General features: G+C 35.5%; 2 protein-coding genes across 2 annotated transcripts; one reads left to right on the top strand and one right to left on the bottom strand.

Annotated features, from left to right (window-relative positions):
- The first annotated feature begins 1,362 nt into the window (after positions 1-1,362).
- On the top strand, positions 1,363-2,559 carry LOC110281626 (uncharacterized). The gene has a single exon (XM_021144024.1). The coding sequence runs from the start codon at positions 1,363-1,365 to the stop codon at positions 2,557-2,559; it is 1,197 nt and encodes a 398-aa protein (XP_020999683.1).
- Positions 2,560-7,999: 5,440 nt separating this feature from the next.
- LOC107491117 (60S ribosomal protein L34) lies at positions 8,000-9,580 on the bottom strand. Its single transcript, XM_016111881.3, has 3 exons — positions 9,321-9,580; positions 8,370-8,479; positions 8,000-8,288 (listed from the first exon to the last, which is right to left on the bottom strand). Exons 1-3 carry the CDS (start codon positions 9,477-9,479, stop codon positions 8,195-8,197), a joined length of 363 nt encoding a protein of 120 aa, XP_015967367.1. The 5' UTR covers positions 9,480-9,580; the 3' UTR covers positions 8,000-8,194.
- Between the last annotated feature and the right edge of the window lie 1,533 nt (positions 9,581-11,113).

The raw sequence follows: 11,113 nt of genomic DNA, 5'->3' as shown, positions 1-11,113 counted from the left end.
TGTATTTATAGTGGTGAACTAATAACCACCGTTGGAGTAGTTCCACCTTTTAGGGTGGATAATCGTCCCTTTATTTTAGGAAGGTTACGATATAGCTCCTGGAAGTAGATTGAGAGATTTTAGGGGCAGTTATTATCTGCCAGCTAATCTCTGCTTCCGACTTTGTTGGGGCATGTCGTGGGGAGCACCGACTTCTTAGAAGAAGGTCGGTATACTGTGAGGCTCAACCTTGTGGGTTGGGCCTGTCGTTTGGACTTGGGCCTTAGCGTTGGGCCAATGTATGAACAAATACCATAATTTAAAACACGTTGATTTGATTTATATAATATATGTTTAGAACATAACGAATAATTTATTTATGTTTAAAATATTTATGTAATTTTTAATTTCATATGTAAATTATTTTAGAAAGACGAAACACAAAATGTCATATGAGCTCCAATTTGTTAGAGCGAACTTGGCAAATAACGTTACACCAACCAAACATATAAGCATAAGGTGGACTTGATCATTCACTTGACCTAATCCCTAAATGCTAGATAGCACTAGTTTGCTATATCTAATATGATAATTGACAAATATAATTTCCTATCTTAGTCTTATCAAACTTTCAATTAAAAAGACCAGGGAGAAGAGAAGAAAGAAGTTTAAAATGTATTTCATTCCATCATTATATTGGTGCAAGACAGCATTTTGAGAACCGAACTGAAAATCACAAACTAATCCGGCTAAATAAAAATTGATCATAAATTAATTCGGTTTAAGATAAAAATTAATTAATAATAAATTGATAAAAAAATTAAAAAAAGTTTCAAATAATCAATTAAGGGCTTGTTTGGGTGAGCTTTTAAGAAAAGATCTTTTTTCGAGTTATCTTTTTTTAAAAGATCTTATAGAGAAGTAAAAGTAATTTTATGTTTGGATATCTCATGTAAAAAGATCTTTTTATCTATCAATTATGTTTGGGTATAATAATATAAAAGTACTTTTTTGGTTTATACAAGTAATATTACTTTTAAGTTCACACTTAAATAGTTAAATATAAGTTATAATTTTAAAATATGTTATTCTAATATCAAACATCTACTTTAATAGATACTTTAATAGATGTTTGACATTTTTATAATTTATTTATTTTATATATTTTTTCTTTATCTTTGTACTCTTAAAAAGTACCAACTTCTTATATAAAAAAAAATTGTTGTGGGAATTTCAAATTCCTCATCTAAGTGCTCTGCTAGGGTTTAGCTACTCTGTTAGGGTGTTAGACTGCCAACTGAGGTTCTTGTGAGAATTTTAAAATTCTCATCTCAGTGGAAATCTCTTGGATCGTAATTATAGTTGAGAAGGGAAGTGATTGAGATGGCTAATGAGGAGGAGAATGATAGGCTACGGAGGGAGGGAGTAATCCTATTTGACTCAATCGATGTTGAAAGGGGATTGGAGGAATGTAGGAGAAGCCTAGTGGAAAGATTGCTTGCGGATCGTTTGTTCACTATTGGTATAATAGATCCTGCCATGACAGCTATATGGAGACAGCCGGAGGGAATGAGAGTGATAGATCATGGTGAAAATGTTTTCCAGTTCTTTTTTGAGAAGGAAGTTCCTTGGTTGTTCAAGAATTATATATTCAATATCAAACGGTGGGTTCCGGATATGGATGTAGCAACAGAAGATTTTTCAACTGTCCCAATTTGGATTCAACTATGGGGACTACCAGAATATTGCAAAACGAAAGAATTGGGAAAGAAGATTGGTGACTCGATGGGAGAGGTGCTAGAGGTGGGGCTATTTCTGATGAGAGGAAGGGAGACTAGAATTGTTAAAGTCAGAGTTGATCTAGACGTTACAAAGAAGCTACAACAGGTGATAAAAATCGCAGGGCCAAATAAGAAGATTATAGAGATTCGATTAAAATATGAAAGAATTGGAAGTTTCTGTTTTCTTTGCGTCCATCTAGGTCATGAACTCAGGAACTGTTCCAGTAGCCTAAGTATGGAGAACCATGAGGGGGATAAGGAGGAGCAGTGGGGGGAATGGCTAAGGGCGGACCAGGTGGGAAGAAAGATAAAGGAAATGAAGGAGAATCCCAATTTTAATCAACAAAAGGCGGGCTGGCAGAGTAACGATCAGCGCAAAAAACCAACCCCAGTTAGTCTGCTGAGAAGTCTTGCTGGTCTCTCAATAGAAGAAAAGGAGAACTCTAGTCAATTGAATCAAGGAGAAACATTGGGTGTGATATTAATGCAGAGCGAGAAAGAAGCTACTTCAGATTCAACTAAGGCTATTGAGAATGCTATAATAACGAAAGACACGACAACAATTCCAGTTGCAGAAATGAGAGTTACCCAAGATGATGAGGCGTTTAATATCAACAAAATTGGCAACAAAAAACAAAAGTTGAAACACTTAGCTAGGAAAGTGGAGCCGGGGAAGTGTTCTGTCGTTGGAATTAAAAGGAGAAGTAGCGAGATTGAAACGGAGGCAGAGCATGAGGATATCAAGGTAGCTGAAACGGGAGAGGGTGCTAGCCCACAATTGGCACCCAAGGATCAATGAAGATGTTGATGTGGAATTGTAGGGGTTTGGGGAAGACCCTTACAATTCACAACATACAAGGGATCAACGGATCTCATTCCCCCGAAGTGATGTTCTTATGTGAAACAAAGAACAACTTTTTGTTTGTTATAAGGCAGTGTGAGAGGTTGGGGTTTCCGAACAGTTTTTGTGTGAATCCTATAGGAGTTGCTGGAGGTTTGGTACTAGCATGGCGGATTGAGGTGCAGATTAATGTTATGGAATCAGCAAGCTTCTTTATCCATTTCAAAGTTCTGGATACTAGCAGAAACAAATTTTGGAATTTGATTGCAGTGCACCTGCATAGTGAAGAAAATCAACGGAGTGGGCAGTTTGATAAGCTACTCCAAATTCTCAACTCGGGAGAGGAATTATTCTTAGTTCTGGGAGACTTTAATGCTATCCTAGCTCATCATGAGAAGGAGGGAGGGAGGCCTAAAGCAACTAGTTCTGTTGAAAAGTTTCAGAACTTTCTTGATGGTGGCAATTTAAGTGACTTGGGGTATGAAGGAATTAAATACACGGGGAACAACAAACAATTTGGAGACTCTTTTATCAGAGAGAGATTAGATCGTTGTCTGGTTTCGAACCATTGGCGGCAGGATTACCCAACAGCAAAAATTTTGCATTTGGAGGATCAGGGGTCAGATCATCGACCTATTCTTTTGGAATCAGAACTGCAGGGTCGGAGGCCAAAACAACATTTCCGCTTTCAAGAAAGGTGGTGTGGGGATGAAGAGATGACTACTATGGTAACAGATGCATGGAAGACAGAATACTCAGGTTCTCCTATGTTTAGGCTATTCAATAAACTCAAACAATGTCGGCATAACATTGTTGAGTGGCTAAAACTGAAGCCAGGCAACTCGGCTAAGATAATAGAAGAGACCAAGCAGAAGTTAGAAATCGAGAAATTGAAGGGGGCTGGAGCTAACAAGCAGCAGATTCTCATCCTTGAGGCAACTCTAGAAAATGCTTATGAGAAAGAAGAGAGGTATTGGAAGGAGAAATCTAGAGTCAACTGGTTACAATGGGGAGATCAAAACACAAAATTTTTTCATTCTAAATTTTGTTCAAGGAATAAACACAACAAGATTGAAAAGCTCCAAGATGAAAGCGGTCAGTACCAATCAGAGACGGAAGAAATTGGTAGAATAGCCCAAGAATTCTTTGAAAATTTATTCACGACTTCAAATCCAATTGACCCGAAGGAGACTCTGGAAGGTATAGAGATTAAAGTGGATAGAAAGGAGAACAAAATTCTCACAAGGCTGATCTGTGATAAGGAAGTCAAGAGTGCAGTCTTCTCTATTAACCCATTCTCAGCACCAGGAGAGGATGGGTTCACGGCGAAGTTTTATCAATTTTACTGGAGTATTATTAAAGAAGATGTAACTATGGCTGTCAAAAGTTTTTTCTCAGGGGGAAAGATGCTGCGTTCCCTCAACCACACCCAAATATGTTTGATTCCAAAGGTTCCAGGAGCAGATACTATGGGGCAGATCAGACCAATCAGTTTGAGCACGGTATTCTACAAGATAATAGCCAAAATTCTGGTACATAGGATGCAAGGAGTGATGGATAAAGTAATTAGTGAGAACCAAAGTGCATTTATCAAAGGGCGGTTAATTAGTGATAACATATTAATAGCCCACGAATACATGCATTACCTGAAGAATAAGAAGTACGGCGAGTACGACTTAGCTCTTAAACTTGACATGAGCAAAGCCTATGACCGGTTTCTTACTCTGTTACTGTGGAAGGACACTCTCACGACTTGTTTAAGCCAACAAGGGGACTCCGACAAGGAGATCCTCTTTTCCCCTATCTATTCCTAGTCTGTGCAGAGGGTTTATCTTATCTGCTCCACAGAGGAGAACAGAGACAGCAATTTTCTGGACTTAAATTAAACCGGAGGTGCCCTACAATCAGTCATCTCTTTTTCGTAGACGACTCCATCCTCTTTAGTAAAGCAAATGTTCAAACATGCCAAAGATTAATGCAAATACTACAAGACTACTCTAGAGTTATCGGCCAGATTGTTAACCTGAATAAATCATCAGTCTTTTTCAGTCAAAATACTCCTCAGCAGATTCGGGCAGAGCTAGCACAACTCCTTCAGGTTCCACACGTTGGAGCCCAAGATAAATATCTGGGTCTACCTGCAATTATGTCACGATCAAAACGGGAAACATTTAAATACATAGAAGATAAGACTGCGAAGAAACTGAGCTTGTGGAAAAGATCGCTATTATCAGTGAGTAGGCGGGAAGTTCTGATTAAGACAGTGGGGACTGCAATTCCTATTTACACATTAAGTTGCTTTAAGATGCCAGAATCTCTCTTAGAGAATATTCAAAGAAAGATGATACTGTTTTGGTGGGGCCAAAGAGGTGATGAAAGAAAGATGCAATGGCTGAGTTGGGACACTGTATGTCGAGACAAAAGTCATGGGGGACTAGGATTCAAAGATCTCAAAGCTTTCAATCTAGCTATGCTAGGAAAACAAGGCTGGCGGTTACTCTCTAAGACAAACTCTCTAGTTTACAAGGTATTTAAAAGTAGATATTTTTCTTTCTCCAATTTCTTAAAAGCCCTACCAGGTAACAACCCTTCTTGGGCCTGGAGAAGTATGCTAGAAGGCAGGAAAGTTATTTAAAAGGGTGTTAAATGGCAAGTGGGGAGTGGCAATATGATTCCTATCTTTGAAGAGCCTTGGGGTGATAACAAAGAAAAAATTCAGAGATCCCAATTAATTAATCCCAACCACAACCTACACTGGTTGAACCAATTGCTGCTTTCAGACGGAAATTGGAATACACAGCTCATCAACGATACTTTTCCCCCCACTATAGCTCAGCAGATAATCCAGACCCAAAGAATAGAGCAACAAGATAAACTGATTTGGACAAAAGACAGAAGTGATACTTACAAAGTGAACTCAGGATACCGAATTGCATTCCAATTTTTTCATTCGCCAATAGAGTTCCTCTCGGAAGTCTTCAAGCAAAAAGATGTGTGGCAATCGATCTGGTCCTTACATTCTCCAGCAAAGGTGAAGGTATTTCCGTGGAAAGCTATTCATGGAGGACTCCCAATTAAACTCAAGCTGCAGTCCAGGTTTTCGAATGTGAATCCCCAGTGTCCTAGATGCATAAATGAACCAGAATCGATTATTCATTGTTTAATTCATTGCCCTCAGGCTGAGCAAGTATGGAGGAAAAATGATAATTTTGGCTTACCTGAAAAATACTACAGTGTTATGGAAATGGTGGAGGGAGATAGTAATGCGAAGCGGTGGTGGAACCCAAGGAAAACAAAGACGGAGCCTTGCTGCAATCACCTTATGGAAGATCTGATTGGCGCGTAACTTGCAAGTCTTCGAACAGAGAACGATTCCACGTGTTGAAGTTGTCGAAGGGGCGAGGAAGCTCATGGAGGATTTCTTCTCCAGCAAGAACCCTCGTTGCTGAGTCCCTCTTCCCTATTGTCATTGTCTAATTGTTTATTTCTATCTCAAAGTTATCTTTATCTCATGTTAATCAATGTAATTGGTGGAACCATCTTCTTCTAGTGTTGTCCTATTTTAGACCGTCTATTTTCACAAATCAATAAAATCCTTCTTCTGATAAAAAAAAAAAAAAGTACCAACTTCTTCTACTTTTGTATTATAAAATTTGAGAGTTTTCATTTTTTTTCATGTCTTAAATTTCAAATTTCATATTTTCTTTCTAATGAAATGAAATATTTTCTTTATCTTAAAAAAAAAGCGTGTGAGTTCCTTATTAAATTTTATTCATAAAAATTAGTCAAGAGTAATTTAAGATTGTTAATAATAAATTTTTAATTGCTTTTAAAGTCAGTTACTTGTATAAACTAAATAACAGCACTGTGCTTGTTATTAGTATTACATGTTTGTAATCAATTTACATTTTTTGTTATTAATATATCAACATTTATTTTTTTTATCAGTTCCTTACATCTCAAACCAGTAAAATTGGAAAAATATATATCTTTTGGAATTAAATCTTAATAAAACTGATTATGTAAATAAGTTTTATATACGTGATCAATTACGTATATTATTTGAACAATTTGGTGCACTTGCCGGTATCTGTTAGCTTCAAATTTCGCCCATCAAAAAATTATGCGAGTTAATTTGAATTGTAAAAGATTTAACATTTTAATTTAATCTACAGATCAATTTGACTCGCATTTGTATTTTTCATACACCAAATTGAAACGTTTAATATTTCAATAGCCAAAGTGATTCATCCGTATAACTGATATTATTTGTCACTTACGACATAGCTTAAAAACATAAATATAAAAAGTATTGTAAAGAACAATGGTGAAAATTATATATAATCCAGCACAAAATTCACCGAGAATCCAGACTCCTATTAACATCATTATTTTCCGGTACAAATTTGTGATTTTGATATTACTAACTTTGATTTTGCTAGCTTTGTTCAGACAATGCCAGCCAGCTATCCCATCCTCATATCGAAAGAAGAGAAGCAAGCAAGATTTTCTTGAGCAATCCAGCTTCTTCAACGGCTCCCACACCTGATGTCTCTGAGCTTTGGAACTTTAGTAGTTGACTAGTTGGATTGGAAGCACCTGGAAATGAGTAGTCTTCATATGCTACTAAATTAAGTGCAGTTGTTTTAATGTGACATGTTGCCTTATGTAGGGTAAAGGAACAACCTCCTCATCCTGGTTTAAAAATAAAAAGTTCTGTTTCTGTTTCAATTCCATATAAATAGTCAAATAGATAATTATAAATAAGGAAATAATATTGTCATTCTTATTTTAATGTCACTTTTTTTTTGGTAAATTCATACAAATATACAATGCAAAAATATTATGTAAGTTGAATTATGAAAAGTAAGAGTGACATTATTATTTCCTATATACTTACTCCACAATTGCTATTCCCAACTCTATCTAATTATCTATCACTATCAAAATAAGATGCTCAACACGGTATCAAACCTTATTCTTAATTTATCTTCTTAAAATGAATTATGAAATAATATATCTTATTATTTATTAAAACAAAAACTTATCTTAAACATTTTATACAATTAATAAAACATTAAAACCACTTAAAAAAATTTATTTGTACTTTATTATTAATAAAATATCAATATACTTTTAAAATTTATTTGAAAAAACACTTTATATTTTATATATATATATACCAAGTTCTGATATTTCACAAAAAAAAAAAATTAAAAATAGTGTATGTACATGTCCAATATCCATGTCCTTTCTTCATAACTCAACACTATGTATGTTGCTTAGGAATTTATGTACATTCATAACTCAATACACGTATTGAATTACAAATTTATTGTTTTATGTTGATGGCCACATTTCTGAAGTGTAAGAGTCGAGTAATATTTAGAAATCAAGATGAAAATAACATCGAATCTTGAGATAAACAAAACTGTATAGAAATGAATTTGTTAACAACCGTATTGGAATGTGTTCAGCCAAGCCAACAAGAACAATGAACACCACAATAACACTAATAAAATTTGTGATTTACTATAATCACTCAAACCTAAGAGTCCTCCAAAAAGATATGATTCCATTTTGTCTTCCAAACTTAACCCTTCAAGGATTGCTTTTCCTTAGCTTTTTGGATCTTCAACACCTTCTTCACAATCTTTTGCTCTTCAACCAAAAAAGCGCGAATAATCCTACAGAATCATGGAGCACATAAGCAAGAAACACCTAAAAGTAGATATTATAGAAGATATATCACTACGTCGAAAACAAACCTTTCCCTAACAGCGCTTCCAGACAAAACCCCTCCATATGCACGGTTCACAGTCCTGCGATTTCTAGGCAACCTTGATCTCTTGTATTCGGCCGGCCTCAAGTGTGGAATCTGCAATTATCAACCATAAATCACATTATAACAAAATAACCTTAGCTCTGTAGACACCATTGTACAAACTTAAAAATACAAAAGTTATATGCCTCAAATGTAAAAATACTCTTGTACAAACAAATCCCTTGCAGTAAAATACACTTGACAAAGCACGGTAAAACATGTATGATGCATAAACATCTGCATATTCACTATGCTCTGGATAATTAAGCTTAGAGCCTTATCCCAATGATGGGCCAGTTGCATAGACCAAACAATGCCACTGCACCAATATCATGTTTGCACAAAACTCATATCTTAAATATCAAGAAAATTGAAATTCCACTCAAGGAAAAGTATCAAAAAGCTAAAGTACTAAACAAGAATCAAACTTTCACAACAAGCTAAACTACTAAACAGGAATCTCATAAAATTAATTTGTCCCCTCAACAAGCACAAATCGATTCAGTCTCATATCAGACAAGTAACCTAAAGCTGCAAATGCCAGTTATATTTGTACATCGACACAATATGCTGCAAACCCATGGAGAGTTGCAGACTCCCAGTTTTATCCTAAATGCAAAATAGCTCCATTTTAATTACTCTTCTCAGTGATCGCACTACTCAGCTACCCGAACCCTAATGTAAACTCCTACAGTTCCCAGATTCTTCTAAAATGCATCAGTGCTCTCCACCCATGCATCTCCAACTACACAAACACTAGCAATTGAAAAATACAATTGAAATGCAAGAAAAAAAAACAAACAACTTCTACAGGGAACAACAAAGCACATCAAATTTATACGAAAGGAGAAAAGGAAATGAAAATGGAAACAGAAAAAAAGAAAGAGGGACATACACCCTGAATCCTCTTGCCAGTGACGGGGCACTTAGGGCCGCTGGCTCTCTTCTTGGTGGTCTGGTAAACGAGCTTGCCACCAGGAGTCTTCACCACTCTGTGTTGATTCGATTTCGTAGCATAGCTGTGGCGCTTCCGATAGGTAAGACGCTGCACCATCTTCTTTGATCTGCTCCCTCTGCTGCGTTAGGGTTTTTAGAAGAGAGGAGAAAAGGCGCCGCAGAGACAGATTATATGGTAGGGTACTTGATGAATGGATGAATTGAAATTGGCAATGACCTAGATCGGACGGTCATCATTTCATTTTGGACATTATACTTGCCTTTTTGTTTTTGTTCATCACATGGGCCATAAACAAGACCCACACCCACAGAAAGAACCGGTTACGACCTAACTCAGTGGAGTGTTCTTGGATCGGATTCAATCCGCATATTCGCGATATTTTTCTGAATCTGATAAAAAATTTGTGGATCCGCAAAATTTTTGGATCGGATCCACACACTAATCGAATTGAATTGTTAGTATCTACATATCCGCAAAAATAAAAAAAATAAGTAAATATTCTTTTTATGTTTTATTTCAATTAATAATTATCATATATGTTGTATTATTTTAATTTATTATTTAAGAAAAATATGTTTAATATTATTTTAAGAGTAAACATATTTAAAAGAATAGAAAAAATGAATTTTATCGATATTTTTTAATAAAAATAAGTTTTTAAAAGTATTTTTGCGTTTTGCGAATATATCCGATATCCAAACTTAAAAACTGCAGATACTGGATCCGATCCGATGATTTTAATGCGGATCGGATCGAAATTTTGGCCATATCTGATTCGATCTGATCCGCATACACCCCTAATAACTCACTACACCATTAATAATACAACCACCCCAACATATGTTAATATTAATAATGATGAAAATTCAGGTCCGATCGACTTCATATAAAATTGATAGTTAAAAACAGTTACATAATTTGACAGTAAATCTTTAAATTTAAGAGGTGTACAAGTATTAGTTTATATCTTAGAAATAAACAACATTAATAATATATAATAAAAAAAAATTAGGACAATTTACCTAAATAAAACATTTAGAATTTATATTTACCCAAATAGGGTTGATTGCATACTTTAGTTACTTGGCTCTCAAGCAAGTCCCTGATTTCCATTGTTAAAGTGAGTATGCAGGAAGCAAAATTGGCCAAGGAAAAAATGCATGGAAAGTTAGCTTGTGGCCGGCCGTTGGTTATTCGCCTTACGGGTGAGAAGTACATGTTGGAAACAGCCGATAACCCTACGAAAGCAACTGGTGAAGGACACAAGTTGCATCTTACCAGAAGCAGAAGCAAAATGATGATATTTCTTGAACCAACCAAGTATGGACTATAAAATTGAAGGAGGCGCACGTATTGGTGGCACCTATAAACTAGAATGTCATATATTTGACTTAGCTTTTTTTTTTTTTTAAGCCTGAAGCAATTTGCTTTATCATGACATTATATTAAGGAGGAATCTTTAAATTTAAAAGATGTATAAATATTAGTTTTGCACTACAATCTTTGATTATTATTGTATCCACTTATTTGTATTACAAAGTAAGTTATATCTTGAGATAGGCAACTTTGATGATACATAAACCAAAAGATTTACACCCAATTGATCCCAAAAGAATTTGAGATCTTCATTACGCAATAACAGCACACTACGCAATAACCACAACAAGCCAAACAGTAACTACCCTGAAACTAATTCCTGAACCTGTGCTTCTGTTTCTTGCATTTCCTCC

Source organism: Arachis duranensis, chromosome 5 (genome assembly GCF_000817695.3).
Source record: "Arachis duranensis cultivar V14167 chromosome 5, aradu.V14167.gnm2.J7QH, whole genome shotgun sequence".
NCBI lineage: Eukaryota > Viridiplantae > Streptophyta > Magnoliopsida > Fabales > Fabaceae > Arachis > Arachis duranensis.
The sequence above is the reverse complement of the archived record's forward strand: the minus strand, read 5'-3'. Positions and strand labels throughout refer to the sequence as shown.